The sequence below is a fragment of the Oxyura jamaicensis genome, chromosome 2 (genome assembly GCF_011077185.1).
Source record: "Oxyura jamaicensis isolate SHBP4307 breed ruddy duck chromosome 2, BPBGC_Ojam_1.0, whole genome shotgun sequence".
Lineage (NCBI taxonomy): Eukaryota > Metazoa > Chordata > Aves > Anseriformes > Anatidae > Oxyura > Oxyura jamaicensis.
The window spans coordinates 154,304,116-154,326,738 of NC_048894.1; the positions used below are offsets into that span (position 1 = coordinate 154,304,116).

Here is a 22,623-nt window from a genome sequence, read left to right on the forward strand (position 1 = left end):
AGTGTGCAGTCAACTACTTGAAGAAACAGCTTTGCAGCTGGGAGGCTCCACTGGTCTCGAAAGCTGAACTTTCCAAATATAAAAGAATTCCCTGCAACTTCCTTCCCACTAGGCACAGGAGTGCAAATCTCTTATCCTACAGTGACCGCTCCATAATACAGAAAGCAGAAACAACACAACAAAGGCTTCCAAGTTATTTTACTTTCTAAACACACAAAGGGGGAAGCAAAGAGGCGAGCAGTGAGCAGGATGCAGCATTATCCTTCTTTGTAGGTTTGTTGGCAGAAAATATGAAAGGCTCTAGCAATGAGAACAGGAACGAAGAAAACAATTTCCTGCTATCTACACTTTGTCAGGACAGGAGATTTCAAAATGATGGTGATGAATGGAGGGATGGTAAATTACAAAAGGAACAGTGAGTGACCAAAGTAAGAGCGGAGAAAAAGCTACAATTTAAATAAAAGTGGAATGGGGAAAGCATTAAGAATGAGGAAGGTATCAGGAAGGTACAAGCCAGGGGAAAAACAACTGGACTCGTCTGAACAGCCTCACTTCAAATATTACTCAAATATTAACAAAAAATCAATGTCAGAAGCTGGGAAAAGCTGATAAAAAGAGAATCTAAGAGTAGGGCTTGTGGAAAAACATTGTGTATCTGGACTGAAAACACTTGGTTCTAAAGCAAACACCTGTAAATGACAGTACTGTTTAAAAAGAAAGACAGAATCATAGAATCATTAAGCTTGGAAAAGACCTCCAAGATCATCTGGTCCAACCATCCCCCTACCACCAATGTCACCCACTAAACCATGTCCCTAAGCATCAGGTCCAATCTTAAACCACTGCTCCAAAAAAATGGAAAATTAATGATTATTTTTTTTAATGATTAATAAAAGTCCTTTGCTAGAAAGAGTTTGCTAATTTTAAGGCTCAGTGTATGTTCCACCTAAGTTACTGTGGCAGATCCATCCAAATAAAAATTAAACCTCTAAGACAGGAGTTATATACACAGTTACAAATGCATGGTAACAACTGTGCTTATCATTCAAGAGATAACAAATGAGTTTAGAAATAACAGAAAATTCAGTGCAACTTCTAGGCAAGAATACAAAGGTAAGATACTTTGCATTAAGATTAAACTCACCATCCTTGCAAGAAAGAGCTACAGAAACCACATTGATAAATGACTGTTTCAAAAGACTTACGGAACAGGCTTATATGCATTACAATATACAAATTTAATGGTATTTAAACTTCAATTGTTAAGCATATAGGAAAAAAAAACAAGTAATTCATTCAAGGAAATGCAAAATAATTTTATAACCTTATTTGTAGCACTATTTATGTTTGTTATACACTATCCTAAAAACCGGGAACAAATTCCAAACAGTCTACTAACTATAGAAATGATGGGAAACAGGATACAAAATAAATATGCACATTTTGGTGAGTATTTAACTTGTATTTTGAAAAAGAAAAGAATGAATTCTTTCTGAATAAGATAAAAAAGTATCAGGGACTGCATATCACTGATATTTTTGTCCATTCCTTGATAAATAAAAACTGACAAAATTCAGCCATATTTTGAGTTGTACTTTGCCCTTTGTCAGGATATTGCTGGTACTGTTACATATTCTGTATTTGTTTTTCACTGTTGCATACCTTCCAGTTGATTTGTTAATTGGTTTATACTTTGCCAGCTTCACAATGTTCAAAGGAAAAACAGGCCCCAAATATCATCATTAGGGTAGAAATACATGATATTGTTACAAATAGGGCCCTTTTCATACTGAAAGGACTTACCGCTGACATTCCCCGGCATGCAGAATTAAATCTTCATTGTTCCTGGCACTAATGGTCAACTCGTGCTCTGTAGAATTGAAGACATCTAGAAGTAGGTGGCACTGCCGGGTGCTGTTCAGACAGGGGAAAAAGAAAAGGGATATTGCAACTTCAATATCTCTCTCTCTATATATATGTATCAGAAAATATCAGAATAAACATGTATACATAAAAGTTTAGATGCATATAAATATACATATATTCACATGCATATATTTCATATCCTACTCCGTTTTTATGAGTATCTTGGTCTTTTACTAGAAATAACTCTTTTTTGGCAACTGAAGCACTCTCTCCCTTACACCAACTACTTCAAGAAAGACAACTTTGTCCCTTTTGTAGGAAAGGCAAACACAAGCAGGCTTAACAGAAATTCTTATATTTACCAGCTACCATCCTTCAAATCCAAATTTCCCTAGAAGCATTCACTACGAATGTATCAACCATGTTTCTGGTAAGCCTAGGATATAATACCAACAAAGCTACAGAATAGAAACTTTACTGTAAATTTTTTATTCTTATTTATAAACTTTTCTTCCTTGTGAAACTAAACATAATTAGCAGCACTGAATGAAAATTGTAATATAATACACAAGAAACAAAAAAATCAGGAACAGAACCAGACAGTAAAATGCCAAATAAAACCACACAGCCCCAGTAATGCTTTATCAGACCACTCAAATTCAAAACTTCCTCAGAAGCTACTTAACAACAGGGAAATATCGTAGCCTTAAGCATCACTACAATTTAGCTTTAGCTATAAATGACTTTGAAGTTTAAATGCATGTATAACAGAATTAGGTGACTCGCCATTGGGAATTACAGAATAAAGCAGTATAGCCATTGTACAAAGGTTACAGATCATCACAACCCATGTAATTGCTACCAGAATCAATAAGTAGGGAAAAGTAACTCGTATTGAATGTCAGAAGTAAAAGCCATAAGCAGCTTTAATTTGAGAGGGAGTTCACATGAATCAGAGTGGTTTGGGTTGGAAGGGACCTTAAAAATCATCCAATTCCAACCCCCCCCCCACCATGGGCAGGGACACCTCCCACCAGCCCAGGCTGCCCAAAGCCCCATCCAGCCTGGCCTTGAGCACCTCCAGGGATGGGGCATCAACAGCTTCTCTGGGCAGCCTGGGCCAGGGCCTCACCTCCCTCTGAGTGAAGAATTTCCTCCTTATGTCTAATCTAAACCTACCCTCTTTTAGTTTAAAGCCTTTCCCCCTTGACCTATCCCTACACCCCCTGATGAAGAGTCCCTCCGCAGCTCTCCTGGAGGCCTCATTTAGGCACTGGAAGGCCACTGTAAGGTCTCCCAGGAGCCTTCTCTTCTCCAGGCTGAACAACTCCAACTCCCTCAGCCTGTCTTCACAGAAGAGGTGAAGGCCTTCTTTGAGGCCCTCCTCGGGACTTGTTCCAGTACTTCCATGTCCTTCAGGAGCTGCATGTATACCTCTCCTACTGCATAATAACTTCAATTCAACCCCAACACCAGTCATTCCAGTGGCAATTAAACTCTAGAGGCGCAAGACCTTAAGATCTGTGATCTGCTCTTCTACTTTTGAAACACGCTTTCCAGTTCCTCACACAACTCTCTTGTGAATATCAAGAGAGATCATTTCCAGAGCATCTACAGGAGGAACTATGCTGCTGCCTGGCAAACCCTGGAGATGGGAGCAGCCCTCTGACAAGCCCCACATGCAGTCGGATTAATTGCGAGCAAGTGCTGCCAGCAGACAGTACCATGCCTCTTAGCAAAGGCAAAAAATATATGTATATGGGGGTGGGGGCTGCTTTTTTTTTAGGATTTTTAAGGGTTTTCACTCTTTTGGGGTAAAGCCCCGGTGAATACTGCATACAGAGAGGAATGCACAAAGGTAGCTGAGTGCCTGAAGCAAACACGTCAAAACTCAAGAATTTCGACCAGATAAGGAGCCCCAGCTCACAGCAGAAGCTCCCTGCCTTAATTAACAACTCGCAAGAAAGATATGACTGGAAGGGCAGGATTCAAGTCAGTAGCTAACCTGTTACCAGCCAGGCATGAAAAAGAGAGAAAAGGAAGCCTGGCTTCCACCTCATAGCTGGGAGAGTGGGACGAGACCTGTAAAGATGCAGGAAACTTCTGCCTCTCGAGGAGATGCTCAGATACAACCTGCGAGGGAGACTTCAAGGGTCGAGTAGGTTTACAAAGTTCAATGCAGAAGGAATTCTTTATTTACCCCACAGCAAAAATCAAACAATTGTCTGAAGTTACACTCATACAAGCCCTGTGCGGTATTTTTGGCAGGAGAACCAAAGTTTTGTAAATAAAACAATTGCAATAAATGTAAAGGATCTATAAAACCATTAGTCCTTCAGAACAGGACACCATCATCCCTGAACACTACCATTTCTGAATAGGAACTCTTAGATTATGTAGGGAAAATTATTCATCATCATGAGACTTTTTTCATCTTTTTCAAACACAAAACAAAATAGGTGTGTAGGGGAATGTCCTTGTGGACTTTGAGTTAACTCTCCCAGGAAATCTTTAATGACAAAATTAATAAAAACCAAAGTTACATTATAATTATGGTAATTTGAAAAATAAGATACAGGTATAAAAAGCTTACAGGCAATGTTAAGATTGTAGGAAAACATAGCATTAGAAGTTCAGAGTGAATACACATCAGTACCAAACCAACTACTAGAGCAACAAAAAACCAAGCACAATTTAAGGTTACAAAAAATATAAGAATTGAAACAGCAAGCTTCAAATACTGGAAGTAAGACAAAGCATAAACTCTGGAACATAAGTTGCGATATAATAAAGTGAAAAGGAAAAAAAAAAAAAAGTTGTTAAAAAGCAGTTTGTTAGAGACCTGAAAAATGTAATTTATTTATTTTTTTTAACCATGTCACTATCAGTAGGATTGAGTAGAACTGATGATGTTGAGCTACAGTCCGGGTGAAAGTGAAAGTTTCAGAAAAACAAAGAATTAGCAAGAAAGCCAAATCAATTCTTTGTATCAATTTTTGCCACAGGTGAACTTACAGATGACTGGCCTCTGCAAGACAGGAGCTAAAGGACCTGTATCAGTGTCAGTGAATGAGATTGTAGAAGTAAATCGTATTCATGCAAGTGTGATAAAGGAAATTCAGCATGAATTTGCTGGAGTACTACATAAAAATCAAGTCAGTAATCTGTTACTTTAACTAAGGAGAAATTTCAATTGTCATATTTTTTAAGGATTTCAAGGCAATCTAGAAAATTAGCCATGGCCTCTATTTTTTAATTTTATTTTTTAAGGAAAAGTCTTTAAACTTATAAAAAAATTAAACACTCAGAAAAAAAAAAAAATGGGTATAAGATGATGTAATTAAAGGCAATAGCAGCCTAGTGAAATTTTTGGCTGAGAAAAAACAGTCCTAAGCCACTGTTTCCTGGACCTGGGAAAGATTATCCTACACTTAGCCAACTTCTTCTTCATTTTCCAAGCTATCCACCACCACGTACCACCTTATGCTAAATACTTAGTGGATTGGGAAGGGAGGTACAGGCAGAAAATCCACTACTTTGAATCTTCTAAATCTGGTTAAGAATGGTGAGTTACCTTTCTTTCTTCCCAGAGAAGGGAGAGAACCATCTTTGCAAGATGTCACACAATTTGAAGGGTTTACTCGTAGCTTCCCAGTCTTTCTAGAGGTTTTGGATCATTTTGCAGACAGTAATTACTTCTTAAACTTTAGGTCAAACACATCCACAAGTCATTTGGTGGGTTGGGGTGCTTTTGTTGGTTTTTGCTTGCCTTTTTTCCCTCCAGAACCTCTATACAGATAGCATGGTATCATCCCATATTAACACGCCCAATTAAACCTTCATCTAGGTTTGTTTTATTCCATATACTTACGGGCACCGTGTACCAAAATGTAGGAAAACAGCATAAAAGAGCACAGAGCTTCCCTTTCCTGTGAAACCTGAATAAGCTGCTCAGACACTGCAAATACAACACGTGTTTTCTGAACAGTATGATATACAAATTATTGCATTATGTTAAAAGCCCAAATTAAACAAAGATGAATTAAAGCTGGACTGGGCTGTCTATAGACCCCAGGATAAAGAATACCAGTGCTTGAAAGGATTTTACTTTTGTTTCCATCTATCATTCGGACTGCTAATGGAAAGGAAATAAGCCTGGGTCAAACAAACAGTTTCAGAGTCTAAGTGGAAAAATACTAAAAATCACATCATGAAAACATTTTCCATTTCAATTACCTTCCTTGTTTGTCTATTGTGTTTCCTTTAGAAAAATCTATCACGAATTTCAGGTTCAAGATTCTCTTTCGCATTTAACATAAAAGTCTGTAGCTTAGGAGGTTGTGCATGCCAAAACTAGAATTTCAAAGGATGTTATTTTCACTTGGGTGATTTATTATCTGAAGGTCTCAGAGTAACATGCCAAATTAAGTCAATACTTATTTCAAACACTAAAAGAGAAGAATTATATTTTTTTTAATTGAAAAAAAGAGTTATTTCTACCTTGTCTTGGAGATTTACCGCATAAATTAATTTCTGTTATCCTCCATTACAGAATCCATGATGTAAGACAAACAAAAGTTAGTGACAAATTGTGTTTTAAAAACCTTCCAATGTCTGTTCTGATGACAGAAATAGTCACAAAACTGGGGCTGTGGGAACTTAAGACAGGAGGAAATTATACTGTGATCTAGAAATTTCTTTCAGGGGTATTGCAATCTACTCTGAAATGACATCAGAGGATGCACTTCAGTAACGTTTAACACAAAATTAAAAAGCAGATGCAGCTATCACGCTCTAATGACAGCTCACTTCGGTGAATAATCATATTGCAGCTCTGTTTCTAGCTTTGTTCTGAAGACAGCTGAAACAAGAAACACTCGGAGGGGGTTTGGCAAGTTGTCCACATCCTGACTCAGCTCAGTTTCCCCATCAAGGAGCGTTTTGACACCTATACTTTGGTTTGCTTCTTTTATGCTTTCTTTAACCAGGCACGCCCAACATCCCTGCCTAAAACGAGACACCAGAAAGTGAAGATTAGCACTTGGAAATGATGACAGGCAGTGGCATGCTAGAAGCCAACCCAATTCTCCCAAATCCACTGATGAACACGACCGCTTCATATAGCACAGCAAAACAACGATCTACAACATCTTTGCTGTTACTATTGTGTTTTGAATAGAGCTTCTCTAATTCCATTTGATTTTTTTGCTACCTCCCTTAAACATGAAGCTTTCCACACTAACTCCAAATGATTAATTCAGAAGTTTACACATCTCGCTGTTAAAAGGCCTTTTTCACATGTTCCAAGAATTGTCCTCATCTGACTTCTCCTAGTTGTAAACCTTTTCAATTACGCTAAATATTCCCAGCACATCTATAAATACTTGCAGATTTATGTTCTCACGTCTTCGTGTGCCAAACCGTACATATTTAACATTTTGATCTCAAAAAAAAAATCAATTCTCTCCAACTGTAAGCTCCTTCTTGCCCCCCCTCCCCTGAACCCACTACAACATGACACGATTAGCAGAGTTTGGGGTTAGCGAGATGATTTAACCACTGGAGCTAACCTTCCCTGTGCCTTGGGTTCTCACTCAGTGAAATCTACACTGAGCTCAATGGGGTATGTTTAAAGAAAGGATATACTCTATAAAGACATCCAGTCTTGAGAACGTTAAAAAAAGCTACTAAATCCATTCCTTGACAGGTTTTACAAATGGTTATTCAGCCTAACTGATCAAAAGGAGACCTCTACCTGTAATTGAATTTGCCTGGTTTCTCTTTCAACCACTTTTTATTATTATTATTTTTCATTAAGAAAAGAGTAAATTGAACACTGTGGAGACAGCTATTCCTTTTAACCAGGTCTTATCCTGGCCTTCCTCCCAATGAACTAAAATGACTGCCCTTCAATCAGCCACCCAAAGGTTTTTCTCCACCCTTCAAGGGATTGAAGGCATTTGAGCACTGAAATATTGGAAAACATGAGACCAGGAACAGCTGCCTGTCAGCAGGTAGCTGATTCTCATTCGAAATGTGCTAAGTGTGAACATTTACTTTAAAAAATCAACTACAGAAAACCAAGAAGTGTTTCAGAAGATGCTACAGAACTTTTCCATTGCGTAACCAAAACATTTGTTAGAAAATGGCCAAAGAACCACGCTGTTTGCCATTCCCCCTCTGTCTTTTGTGAATAAGGATTGGGAATTCTACTCCCAACCTGGCTGCTGAAGTGGCTGCGTTGCCATTTGTTGCACTGAAAATGTGAGCAACCATGGAAACCAGACGTGAAATTCTGAAAACCACGTCTGATTTCATTAAGACCCAAACCCCTATCCACCCAGCAGAGGACCTCCTGAGAACCCAGCACTTAGTCAGGGTTGTTCTGTTTCTGTCTCCCAACACTTAGGTGAAACCCAAGCTGGGAAAGGTGGATTCTACCACGACACACAAAGCAACGACAGGTCCTAGACCAGGGAGCACACTGCAGGCTGATGCCTTGTTTCCAGAACTAAAACATTTCATTAACATTAACAGTACAAAGGAAAATGGACTTCAACCTACGGTGAGCTGAACTGGCACTTCTGGACAGTAGCAGTGTCAGACCTGCTGCAGTTCTTTTTTTTTTTTTTCTTTTTCTCTGACTCAATTACTAGAAGAGTCTAAGCCTCTGCTCTTGCCAAAAAAGATCTGCAGCTGATGCTGTAAGGTGGTTTTGCGACAGGAAGAAAACTTGGCTGCCTCAAGAAAATTTAAAAGAAAAAATCACTCTGCTCATCATTGTGAATTTGTAGAATTGAAAGGTAAGGATATTCTTACATACCAGATTTCCAAACCTTGCCCTAAAGGAATTGCGGCATCCCTACTGCACTATGGACTGACTTCATCTACAAATTCAGACTGCAATAAGCAAGGCAAAGAGTTTCCAGATTTTGTAGATGGCTCTTCTTTAAACACCTTTGTACAGGTGGCACAGTGGCAAGGGATGCAAAGAGAATAAAAAGCACCCTACAAAGCATGCAGAGCATACCTTATTTCAATTCTTACCAAACACATGGAGTAAATCAGCATTTTTTCTAGCATTTTTTCTAGCTTTGTGGTTTTTTGACAAAGGCAGTAGGGAAGGACCTTCAGTGCTCACCAAAACCAGCAGATAACACTTTTGAGGGAGAGTTCAAGACAATCTAGTCAGAACAAGCTTCAGCGGCAGACCTTCTTGGAGCTACCAGGATGGGAAAAGGAAGAAGTGTTTCGCATGAGTCAGCCAACAGAACATTTCCCTTACTCTGACCCATCAGCATCACAGCTCCGCTGGAGATCTAGGAGACAACCTGCTGGTAGCCGAGCTCTTTGGAGGCCTCGAATCACCCTCGTAGTTTTGAGGCTAAGACCTGACAAGGAGTCAATTCACATGATACGCCTGATTACAGAAGACAATGTAAACAGTATTATTATAGAGATTTACCAGCATCTTATGCTACACAGAGCATCGAGCAAAGAGATCCCTTCAGTGAGCTGTGGGAAACACAGGGAAAACTTTTGATATTAACTCATTCTCATACCCTATTCAAGGGCTACTTCTAACACCTGATTTTTCCATTACGCAGGACAAGACCAGCCCTTCCTGGCCAGGACAAACAAGCAGAACCAAGTGACCCGGCCAGAGGCATACAATTTCCAAGCACAAGGCCATCCCGCCAGTCTTTTTGGATGCAGGCAGCTTGGTGAGCGGAGGATGAGATGCTCAGGGAAAATCCTGGGAGCGGAATAGGGCTGCTTACGGGCAGAACATCGCCTTCGGAGAGGAGGGCTGGTGTCTGCATGAGAAGTAGGCAACAGACCGCGCGCTGCAGCACATCGAGGGCTGCACCAAGCAAAGTCGGGGTGCCCCCACGGACTAGCACAGGTCGAGGTTAAAAGGAGCTGTGTCAGAGTTAAATGCATCTCAAGATATAGTGGAGGTGCAGTTAATGAAACTTCTCCCTCTAAAGCACAAATCTGTGCATGAGCAGATGTAATTATGGCTACAGACATTAAAAAAGGCAAAAATAAACAAAAGAAAAAATCTGTTTCGCTGATATCTCCTATGTGTTTTTGCTCAAGCAACCAAATAAAAGGAATACCAACTGAGTTTGGAAGACTTTTACATAAACCATAATCTTTATGTTACATTGGGGGAAAAAAATGTGATTTCATTAACATTTTTCCTGTTGATTTTTTTTTCCAATGAAGGCCTAAGGGAAGAATCAATGTTTAAAGTTTTATATTTGACTTTGATTTTAAGCCCAGAAGCTATTAAGCTATTGTTTCTTACTTTTATTGAGGTAAAATGTAACATAACAACAAAAAATAAAAATAAAAATAAAAATAAATAAAATCCAGGAAATGGAAACAATGCTAACTCATTCTGAAATGACAGCTGAGAAGGTAAGGTATAAAACACAGTTTCTCATATAATGACTAAACAAAAATAGTTCAGTGCCTCAAAAAGAATTTAAGCAATGATTTCTCACCTGAAACACAAGAGGAAACTTGGTTCAAGTTTTTAAAAGCAAGGAAAAGTACCAAATTTGACTTACAATTTGCTGTCACCGAGTCTCAGATATTGGCAGAGATGATCAACAGTCAAATAACAAACTTCTTTTCATTTAATAATAAACGTTGGGAAGATGACACTTCTACTCATTGTCACTTTACAGCGTAACACCGAACAGTACCTGACTTCTGATGGGAGAATCACCTCTGGGAAGCAGTGACATGAGCCTCCATGGAAGAGTAAAGGAAAAGCATTGTTGCTTGCTAAAACTAGTATAATAAAATCAAGAACCGAAGATAACAAGCACCTAAAAACAAAATGCATTCACGACTGATAAGGCAGTGTGCGCCTACGCAACAACAAAGAATTTTGAATGGCAATTTGACAGCTCCTGCAATAAAACACTTCTGAAAGAAATTTAAACATTAGGGCATTTTGCCCCCAAACAGTAATAAATCTTTGAGGATTCTGAATTAAAATCAGTATCACCTTTAACCACATTGCTAATCAGTAAATCACTTAAGGTAAAGTTTCCCCTGACTTAAATGCTGGTCTGTGTGACGGACAGGCAAAGAATGAAGTGAATGCAACCAGTAAGGGCTGCAGCATTTGGCTGAAGTGGAGCTGCTATATATAGCACTGCTGCTCCATGACCACTGAAACCGAACGCAGCTGAACAACGCAGCAACTCTCCCTTTGAATTAAGACCTCAATCTATTTTTATAGATTTGGGGGATTAAGCATTTTCCAAGCATAGTAAATTCCTGAGAAGAGGCTGACAAGGCAGGGGGGAGGATAACCACACAAACCAAATACAAGCATCGTGTTGTATTTCAGGCTTTTATGGAAGGTTCCCAGCTTCACACCCAAGCTACTCCGTAACTAAAGGAAAGTAAGCACGGTGAACCAAAGAGCCATCATGTTGTCCGTATGAAAGTGTATATAGGATACTCAGAGCACAAAGGACATTTTTGACAACGAATGAAAGAGACTGTTCATGTAAATAATAAATGTAAACTAAGCATTTCAACCTCCATACCGAATCTGCTTGAAAACTACTTAACGTAGATGCTGTGGTACTGCCAGGTTGCTACAGAGATCATTTATTAAAGCTCGAAAGCCTTCCACACTGAACAATGTGCCATTGCAGGTATGAAACTCTGACCATCATTAATAAGGCTCCTGGAATTCTCTGGGTATCATGCTCTGACTTTGCAGGTAGCATTAGATTTACTTCTTCTAGAGCAGTTCCTAAAGGAATACACTCAGGCCCATTGTGCTGTATTTTCAAGCAGCAAAATGTCTGGCAGACCTGCTTGCTGACAAGGGTATGCAGTTTTAGGTCTCTTTGACAAAAGCTGAACACAACACAACTACTCAAAAAAAAATCAGTTTGAGACAACCTTGTTTTCTAATTTTTAATGATACTTTGCACATTCTATTTCAGTGCTTCCGTACCCTCGTCTAACCTAAAATTTCCTTGCTGCATGCAAAGACCATTATTTACTCTACTACCTGCTGTGAAAAACAGATACCTATCCCGCTGGCAATGCCATTTATGTAATTACAAATTTCAGTCTACACTCAGCCTTCTCCTTAGCTCCACTAAGACCAGCAGTTTCAATGGTTTAGCATTCCCATTATATTACTCTTTTTGTTTTCGACTTTTCTCCAACTTGTCCACATTTGCTTCAAGTTTCTCTAAGTTAAAACCCCACCCAGACTCAGCACTTTCCTTGAGACTTCATTTCTTTTGTTCCTGTGAAGAACAAAACGGGAATGAAAGAAACACTTCATGTTTTGCAAGCTATGTTGCAGTCCATCCATCTTTTGACATTTTTGCATTAGTATGATACTGGTGAGTCATTTCTCTGCTTGGAAAAATGAAATACGGCGTCAGTATCTCCCAGAATTGTAGTTCTTTCTTGCCCACCTTTGGGGTTTCTCTCTGAAGACTGTCATGAAAAAGGTCCTGGGACAAATATGAATCTCTTTGATCAATTAAGTTCACTCTCAGCTATCAAAGCAGTACTACATAAATGCACTGAAATAATTTCAAACTTTAAAACAAGAAGTTCTACAACGCACGCTGGCAAGCTCTTCAATAATACTGCTACTTTGGTATATTGGAAGAGGTTTTCTAAAACAAACTTAGAATCACAGATTATCCTGAGTTGGAAGGGACCAACAAAGACCATCGAGTCCAACCCCAGAGTTTTAATACATCACAAACATTTAAAGATTTTAGAGTATTTAATGACTAGCATGTGTGAACTTACATGCAAACACGTAAATTGACCCTTAAGTTTTTAAAACTCACTAGGACATGTGAAACTACTCTGTGGTTTACAAAACTAAGCACTGACGGAGAGAATGATTTCAATTTATTCCTCACATCCAAAGAGGATGTGAGGAATACACATACTTTACACATACTTTGCTTTTTTTTAAGACCCAGGCAAACACAAACCTATGTAATGCAGATGACACCATAATAGTGGAGAGATACAGAAAGAAGTCATCGGGTATTATAATAAACAGGAAATATGCTGCTGTTAAAATAAACATTACTGAAAAGACATTTGAACATCAGAAATTTTCAAACGCACATACATGGAGTGCTTTGACCACAGTCTGCAGTTAAATGAGGGTAAATTCCCAAAGTGAAGGAATTTTGAAAACTAGTTGACCAAATTCTTTGCCTACATGTTGGTGATGACACTGAAAGTTTCCAACGTGCCCGTTACGTTATAGCCAACATAAAAGAGATGATATACACGAGTCATAGCAAGGCTTACCTTGTTGCTGGAAGGGTACTGACGCGTGTGAAGAAAACAGACGGCTCTACTTCTACATGAAGACCCAGTGAAAGGTTCCTGTAATAGCCTTCAACGTGTCCTGGTCCACCAGAGTATTTAAAATTCAGAATGGCTTCCAGTGTCTAGAGAAATAGAAGTAAATTACTGATTAGCTATGTTTCACTGCGGAGCGTTTCAGAAGTACAATTAAATTACACCAAAGAAGCGATATAGCAACAAAGTTTATAGAAAGAATTTCTATCAAGAATTTGAATTTGCCTTCCTAATCCATCCATTCTATTGCATCCAAAAAAGGCAATCAAACAAATGACTGCATCCCTAAGTCGATTTTTTTCCTTAATCCTTTCACAAGCTTACAAGTACAGAACAAAATCAGCTGGACATAATTCCTCCTGGAGTTTATTAAATGATCTGCTCTTTCACACTCTTAAAAATATTCATCACTTCATTACCTTCTTAGTCAAATGGGGAACTTGTAAAGTTTTTGACTGTAGACAGATGGAGAGAAGTTATACAAAACTAAAAGCATGTGCTCTTGATACAAGTAAGCATTCACTCATCTCCACTAACAGCCTACAACAAAACTACTGCCCTGACACAGCGTACAAACCGTGTCTTTCCATGATGTTCATTTTAGAGAATGACTGCTTAGCAAAAGTAAGAAATAAGGATGATTCTCTATCGTTAGTCTTATGTACTCATTACTCTCATTAGTACTGAAATTTTGGTTTTCGTGTATTTTTCCTTCATGAACAGCAGGTGCGAAGCTTACCAGCACACAAGTTCCCGTGTCGTCTTAAGGACTCTAGCTCAGAACAAACCTTTGGTTCATCCTCAGGGGATCATACATCACCTTGTCTTTTATTATACTCCTGAAATATAACTTGTTTGAAGCAAGGCGAAAATTTGGGAAGTGCCATTGCATTCTTTCCCTGCTCTTATTCTGGTTCCCAGGCACCTGTTATTGCCATGTCTCAGAGCAAAGCCACAGACCTAACACGGACATTACCACGGTATGCTGAAGTTTATGTCAACCAGGACAGTAGTTTCTAAAATAGATTTAGAAACAATGCCTACCTCGTTCCTGGTTAGCTTTTAGCTTGTTTTTTTTTATAAAAATACAGCACACACACACAAACACACACCCCAGAAAAACAACCACCACCACCAAAACCCCCAAGGCAACACCCTCTGCTGGAAACCATTCATATTTACCAGATGCCATCAATCCTCAGATAGTTAAAAATCCTTTCCCTTTCAATTGAAGACTTATCATTTATGAAACCTGTTCACTGTGCTTCTAAACCTGGCTGAAGGAATTGAAGCACTAACACAATCAGTGCCATAAAACAACCATAATCCAGTGGTTTGAAGAACACCAAAATCAAGAGTTCAATGTTTTGTGGCACGTGTGGGCTGAAACGTTTTGCACATTTCCAGCTTGCTTTTAAGTAACTTGAACTAACTCTACTTCCTAATTAAGTTTGATTAAAATTCACAGGAGCCACCTTACAATGCAAACAAAAATATCCACTGGGCACTCTGGACATTCCTGTCTACTCCGTTTATGTCAATTCCTAATTTGCAGCTAATGAACTCAAGTTTATGTTATGTCAGGAGAGCTAATCAATATTAAATACAAAAAAAAAAAAAAAGAAAAAAAGCAGAAACCCATTCAAAAACAGGCTTCATTCCAATTAACCAGCTCGACTATTTCCTACAGATCAGAGCTACGCTCCACAAGTACAGGGAGCTGACACTACTGATGTAAGTAGTGTAACTTAAGAATGGACTTCGAATTTAATTAGGAAATCTTCTGTGAAAACTCTGTGAAAAAGCCCCGTATTATTGCTGTAACACTCAGAGTATCCTGCTTTGGAAAGCTACCGTGGTTTGGGTCCATGGCTCATTCGGCATCGGACTGGGTAAAGAGGCAGGGTTAGTTTGAAACTCATGGAGCATTATCACTCCCCATGCAAAGCCCTTCCCAACATCCCATACCAGATAAAAGGGCTCAAGAAAAGGCTAAATATTACAACCGTTATGTGCCATCGGAAAGTACAAGAGTTCAAAGGCATCATCGTCATCATCATCGCCGTCCCTCCTGCAGTGAGGAATCTGTCGCAGAACCTCGCGGTGGCCCTGGGTGCATCTCGCACCCCGTGCTAGAGAACAGGGAAAAGACAACCGAGCGGTCTTCTACCAACCTCAAGAGCAGGAGGAATCTCTTCCCACACTAAATATAAGATGTAAGTGGGGGCATTTGAGAGATTTGGAGTCTCTCGGAGAAGTTCAGAGCACTGAACCCCATGCTCTCTCCAGCCAGGGTGTATATGGATGTGTGGACTGGGAGCACGACTGAGGAAAACATTTTTTTCTGGTGCCTTCCGGTGATCCGAGAAAGTTTTATTACTTAGAATTCTTATAATATCAACAGGATGTAAAAGAAAAAAAATTAAATCTCCTTTAAACTCCTCTACGTACACACACCTTGGAAAGGTCTCTACGCACAGTATGAAAGATCGATTTTCTATCTCCAGGATAGAAAAAAAAATCCTACACTTTCATAAGCTTACAAAGCTCCAATTTAAAACAATTTACCATTCTCTCCCACAGCACCTCCAGAGAAAGAGGCACTAAATGCTCCAGCCACAGATTTAAACACCGTTGTACGCTTACTCCAGCGGCCTTGTCAAACCTGCACAGATAACAGCCCGAGCTGCAGATCCTAGTAAAAGTTTATGAATATAAAATAATTTATTCGATTTCTCTGAACTGCATCGCTGGAAGCCAACAGGGAATGGCAGGGTGTCACTGTGAACATAATTCTGCCTGGATGAGCCATAAAAAAAAGGGAAGGGAAGGGAAGGGAAGGGAAGGGAAGGGAAGGGAAGGGAAGGGAAGGGAAGGGAAGGGAAGGGAAGGGAAGGGAAGGGAAGGGAAGGGAAGGGAAGGGAAGGGAAGGGAAGGGAAGGGAAGGGAAGGGAAGGGAAGGGAAGGGAAGGGAAGGGAAGGGAAGGTATTTGTGGTGTTGGGAAGCTAAGCATGGTGCTCAATCCTTCTGTATCAAAGCTCACATGTAAAGGGTTGACTGACTAACTCAAGATAAAAGCCAAACCAAGAAGTTTTACCCAAAAAAGTGTTCCATGATCTTTGTAGGCTGAAGAATACTACTTTAGTTCAACAATTGGCTCAGACCAAGGATATGTTAAGGTAAATATAACTCAAGGACATAAAATCCACTTACAGATGTAATCATTATATGCTGCACATGAAGAAAAATAAATATTATCTAGAAGACCCCAAAATATTAGTATAACCTGGTATTAGAAACTCTCATAATTAGTCTGGTTTAAAGAAAAATCCTGAAGGCATGAGAAATGTTAAAAGAATCATTTCCTTTAACAAAAGAACCATTATTGACCAGAAGCAGCAGATATAATCAAGAAGGAAATTACCAGTAATGAAATGATATATGCAGGAGGTGAATGAGTAGTCAGGAAACTCAAATCCATAGTGATATATTTTAATGAGTAAACAATCAATAAACGATTCACACACTTTCCTCCTCACTGCTGCAAAACACTTCTATGATTCTTTATTTTTGCTTTTGTGAAACTTATAAAGTGGGAAACAGGTTGGTAGCTCCTGGGTTTCGATCTCCCATCACCTCTTTTGCTTCGTGTCTTTGTCTTTCCCGCTTTTTGCGAGCAAACACGTAGCTTCATTCCTAAGCCACTCTACTAGCAACGGCACTAACTCGGATTTTATCTCTGTGCCTTGTTACTAGAAGAACCAGAGGATTCTGTTTTGTAACTTCTTAACCACAGCACTGCATCACCACACGCTGCATTTTGTGTTTCAGACAGCAAAGATCTATTTTGTCATTTTTTTCCCAAGCCGGAACCTTAATGTTTTTATAAATATTTATTAGTAATGTTTTACATAATTAAATCAAAACCTCAGACGTTATAACAAAGGCTCACACACACTGCATTTTCAGGTCTTCTCTAAATTCCGTTAGAATAGCAAAAATGACACAATGCAGATCTTAACATTTGATACAAGATGAAATGCCAGTACTTAGCTACAGGCAGTTTGCTCCTCAGGCTCTGCAGATACTGCCTGCAATAACCGTGAAGAAATACCAGAATGTAACATCGCAGGCTCCCCATTAAGATTTTAAAGAAAGCAGCATGAGGAGACTAAAAATATTTAAATTCAGAATATAATCTTCTTTCCATTTCGGTTTCTGAACTCATTACAGAAAACAACTCCTACTAATGAGTATAATTTCTCATGGGATTAGGGCTTGACATTTGAAAAGTAACATATTCTAGGTGTGTAATCTTCAAATCTACCTTCCTCTCTTTTAAATCAAATTACATGCACAACAGTAAACATGTTTTCCTCCCGGATCCCATCACGCTCCTGATCTCCTGCATCTCAGCCAAACCAGCAAATGCATTAGCAGGACATGCTCCAGAAGGAGAGGATGAATTCAGGACTGCTTTGCCATTCTTCCCGACTTTCAGCCCCTTTTCTCAGCTGCCTGGATGCCTTTCGTTTTCTGTTCTGTTTGGTTTTACTTAAACAGAGTTGTATCAGGAATTTCAGCTGCCTAAGAATATCGTGTAACTAATTAAAAGATCTGGCAGTGACAAAGAGAGAACAAGTTTCTCAAATTAACTACACTCTTTTCACTAGAAGCTGAGGACCCTGGCAATGAATGAAGTGGGAAGAGCAAGGAGCTGGCCAGCTGAAAGCTCGTGGGGGCAGCATTGCTGACAGTCAGTTCCCATGTCCTCAACTGCACAGGGGCAGCGATGCAGAGCCGGGGGCAGCTCCTGGAGCTTGCCTCTGGGCTGCGAGGCTGAGCAGTCCTCGGCGCTGTCATGCTTGCAGGGCCTCCGTGACGCTTCAGGCTACTGATCATCACCGTCCCTGGGGGTGTTCGAGGAGAGGTTGGACGTGGTGCTTAGGGACATGGTTCAGTGGGTGACATGGGTGGTAGGGGGATGGTTGGACCAGATGATCTTGAAGGGCTTTTCCAACCCTAATGGTTCTATGGTTCCATGCTTCCAGTCACACATTCAAGCCCTCTTCTGCACCGTTCCCATCTTTGCCCTCAAAATTACCTAGCCTAAGCATTGCTGGATGAAAACAGAGTCAGACTGCAAGCTTCTGAATCCAAGCACATGGGATACGCTGCTCCACCAACACGATTCATACAGAAAGGCAGACACTGAACACAGCTGGATCTTTTTCAGGAAAAGTCAAGAACGCGAGCACTGGGAGGGAATGGTGCGTAGATGGCTACGCAGCTGAACCCAAGGAAGACGGGACCCAAACACGTCAAGCTTCCAGTCCTTGGACCTGTTGGCGAACGCAGACACCATGTCCAGGTTTACGCATGGTGTGATGAAAACATTCAGTCCTGGAACCCTCAAGTTAGATGACACCCAGAAAGCATACCAGTTCTATCTCTGTACTGATTTGGTTACCAGAATTAATCTAACTTAGCACTTACTGAGTTTTAATTTGCAGCAGTCTAACAAAAGACAAATACTTGTCATTTTTTTTGCTTCTCTCTCCCATCACCGAGTCCCTGATTTAACCCAGCAAAGGATAAAGAATGCATAAAAGTCAGACTTAACAGCAGTGTTGGGAGAAATAACAGGTGCCTTTATGTACATAAGCTGAATATTCTCCTGCCCAAGTCAAGAGGAGAAAAAGAAAAAAAACACTCACCTGCACACCACTGAACAGGAAAAGCAGAGTGCTGACTTGCTGAGAGATTCTGCCATTCTCATCAGCAGGACAACAATCTCACATCAAATCAAAAAAGAAGGCCACCAACTAAACATCAGTAGTGTTGTGTTTCTGTTAATTTCTGACGATGGGAGCTAAGCAAAAAACAGCATTACTGAAGCCTCAGTGATCTTGTGACATACCTTATGATTTCTTAGCTACATACACGTCATAACACTGACAATTTTGACCAGTCTCTTACTGCAAGATGCAGACCTAAGGGGTCAGATGCTGGTATCTTCAAAGCCTCTTCGGTGCAGGAATCCACATTATTCCCTTCACTGAGATCTTCCTTTACTTGAAATATTGGTATTGAAAGGAAATTTGAGGGGAGAAGTGGAGTACGCTGTTTGTGATATGGACAGCACTAAGCCTTTACCTCACAAGGTTTCTTTCAAGCTGAGCATTATTCCAAAACTGGGAATAAATTAGTCCTCCTTGATGTCCTCAGGAAACAAGACCAGTATCACAATTCTGAGGCTACCTGAGAAAGGTCAAGGACAAGAACTGAAGATCCGTAATGGAATACGTTAACAACCACATATGAAATCTTTCTACCTGAAAAAAAAACCTACCATGGTTCACAAAAATTGCATTCTATCATAAATTGAATTTTTAAATTGAAATAACCAATGAGATGCCTGTGCAGTGATATCATGCAACTTTGCAGCAAGAGTTCTGTTCATTGCTTGCTCTCTCTCTGGAGAGTATTAGTCACTTATGGCTAACCAGTCTGATTTCCTGATACACAAAATATAGTTGCTGTCTGCTTTTCTGTATTTTCTAGATGATATTAAAAAAAAAAATAGCTAAAAATAAATAAATTCTATATCTTTAAGGAGAAATTAAAAAGCCATGAAAGGGAAGAAACTACCTCTCTGTTTTTCTGACTGTAAATGATAAAGCAAATCCAAACCTACTGGAATACTTGACCGACTCAGAATTCCTAATCTTCCCCAAATGGGAAGAAGAGATGTTGTTCCTTAAAGCACCAAAAAGTAGAACTGATAGCCAGATCCCTGATACATGCATTAGAAGAAGGATGTGCATATGTAATCATCTTGTAGTGCATATGTAATCAGCCTGTAGGACTGAAGTGCAGCAAGCAGTCTCCATACTAATTTTTTTCCATGCATTCCATTAAGCACACGCATGGCAATTACAAAAGCGACGATAAAATCCTTAATAACTGATAAGCAATGAAAGAAATTACACCACTGCAGTAAATCAGATCTCTATGTGTATACATACAAGCTCAGCCCAAATTGCTATGGCTGTTACACTACTTTTTTCAGTCTAAAGGAAAATTAAGTATAGGGTTTTTTGCACTTGTTAATCAGGTGAATTTACACAGCTCGTCCATGAAGCAAGGTGCCTGTTGTGCTCATGCTCTGGTGGAGTTTTACTCAAGTACACTTACTGCATACACGCTGACTTTCAGGAGCAATTTTTGCGGTACACCGATGTTTATCTAGCTCATCCATCTACATTTATGTCTAGTTAAGCCCCTGAACAATGAAACTGCTGCATCCCTTTGTAAAAATAGCACAATGGCAACAGCAAGTAGCTGAAGCTAAATATAGCTCCTGCAGGCACATGCCGGGAATTAAATAGTACATTTTCCCCTTCCCCAGTCCTAAATCAGTAAGCTGCAGCAAGGAATCTCTGGTGAATACACACAGGAGCTCAATAAATCCCCCTTAAGCTTACAAGGCATATTCTGAATCTGTGCTAGCTAAAAATAGCCATGTTTATAATGAGAATGGAGATGTGAGCAGAATAACATGAAGTTTAAAGGCAGGCACACTATAGCCTTTCTGCATTAACTAATAGGGTGAATCAAAGGTCATCCTAACAAGCAGATACGCAGAGGGACAGCCCAACGATAATACTCAACCACCTTTTATTGAAGAACATTCATCTCACGTTAAACTGTGCACTTTCTAATTGCCTATTCCAGCTACACATCCCCAAGTTATTTTCTCTGCAGTTTTTAGCCAGAACACAAGTTGTTGCTTCCAAAAGACGGGAAAAAGATAGGAGCATAGAGCATTATTTCTCTGGACAGTCTTCCCTCCTAGAGCTCAGTTGCCCTCTGGGAACATTCAAGCAATATAATGCCTACTCTTTCTTGTAATATTAATCACAGAATTCTGTCCTCTTTAATTAAAGAGGCCTGTGGCCAGGCCTGCAGGGCAGTAAAATGGCAGCCAAATGCTGATGCATGTTCACAACTGCCTCAAAAGTTTTACCTCTGTCAACTTAGGTACAAGACAACTGACCAGAGCTATCACGGAACCTCCTTCTCAGTCCAGACGCAGAGTAGAGCCTAGAAATAATTTAAATACGGATAATTTTTATTTGGAACACTCCCACCAAGAGTTTTGTGTCTACACGAAGCAGGAAGGTTCAAAAGGAACGTGCGGGGATGGATGCTGATGAACAACTTCCCACACATACACCCTTGGAAAGGGAAATGCTTTCCATCTGAAGACCAGCAGCTCAGCCTATTTTCCCAGCAATGGCCATATGAGATGCTGGTTGCTGTACAGAAGCTACAGTACATCACTGAATGCCATTTCCTCACTGACACCTGTCCATTACACTCTGTAGCAAGGTCCCCAAATGTAAAGGTACAAGCTGGCAAGTACTTCACACTGAAAGAACGCACCCACAGGAGGTGGATAAAATGGTACAAAAAAGAGAGGGATCTTCTGGAAAGAGTCTAGCAGAGGGCCACAAAGATGATACGGGGCCTGGAGCATCTTCCCCATGAGGAGAGGCTGAGAGACCTGGCTCTGTTCAGCCTTGAGGAGACTGAGAGGGGATCTTATCAATGTTTACAAATACCTGAGGTGTGGGAGACAGAGGGATTTGGCCAACCTCTTTTCAGTGGTTTGTGGGGACAGGACAAGGGGCAATGGCCACAAAATGGAGCACAGGAAGTTCCGCACCAACGTGCGAAAGAACTTCACAGTGAGGGTGACGGAGCACTGGGAGGTTGTGGAGTCTCCTTCTCTGGAGATATTCAAGGCCCATCTGGACGCCTGCTTGGGCAGCCTGCTCTAAGGAACCTGCTTTGGCAGGGGGGTTGGACCCGATGATCTCTTGAGGTCCCTTCCAACCCCTACAGTTCTGTGATTCTGTGAAATAACAAGATGGTATAAAAACACTCACAGCCCCAGAAAGAACATCAGCACAGGCAGGAAAACAAACGCTGCACAACTGACGCCCTAGTTAAGAGTGACACATCTGATCTGAGCTGCTACTCACCCACCAGCAAGTTCCCTCTCACTTCGCAGAGTGCGAGCACACTGCTTTTTCTTTTTTTTTTTTAATTATCATCCACCACATCTTGCTTCTGCAGACCCAGCCATCAAGTACTAACTTTCAGTGTGGATTTTGGGCTAAGCAAATGAGAATTTTAGAAAGTTGTACGACTCTGTTCACAAGTGTGGGCTGCTGCTCCAGCTTCCCACCAGCCAGGGGATGGATACGCCACCACCCAGCCTGCCTGGGCTGCAACACCCGCAGGTCTTGGGGGAACACTACCAAGTTTTCAGTTTTTCAAGCTGCACACTTCTACTGTTT

At 40.2% G+C, this 22,623-nt stretch overlaps 1 protein-coding gene across 5 annotated transcripts in view; it reads right to left on the reverse strand.

Moving 5' to 3' along the window:
- TRAPPC9 (trafficking protein particle complex 9) overlaps positions 1-22,623 on the reverse strand; it is a 455,527-nt gene that overhangs the window by 299,861 nt on the left and 133,043 nt on the right. For all 5 annotated transcript variants that reach the window (XM_035319324.1, XM_035319322.1, XM_035319323.1 and 2 more), the window contains 2 exons: positions 13,201-13,343; positions 1,804-1,914 (listed from right to left, as the gene is read on the reverse strand). In XM_035319324.1, the coding sequence (XP_035175215.1) occupies positions 1,804-1,914; positions 13,201-13,343 (254 nt within the window). The remainder of the gene's footprint in view (positions 1-1,803; positions 1,915-13,200; positions 13,344-22,623) is intronic.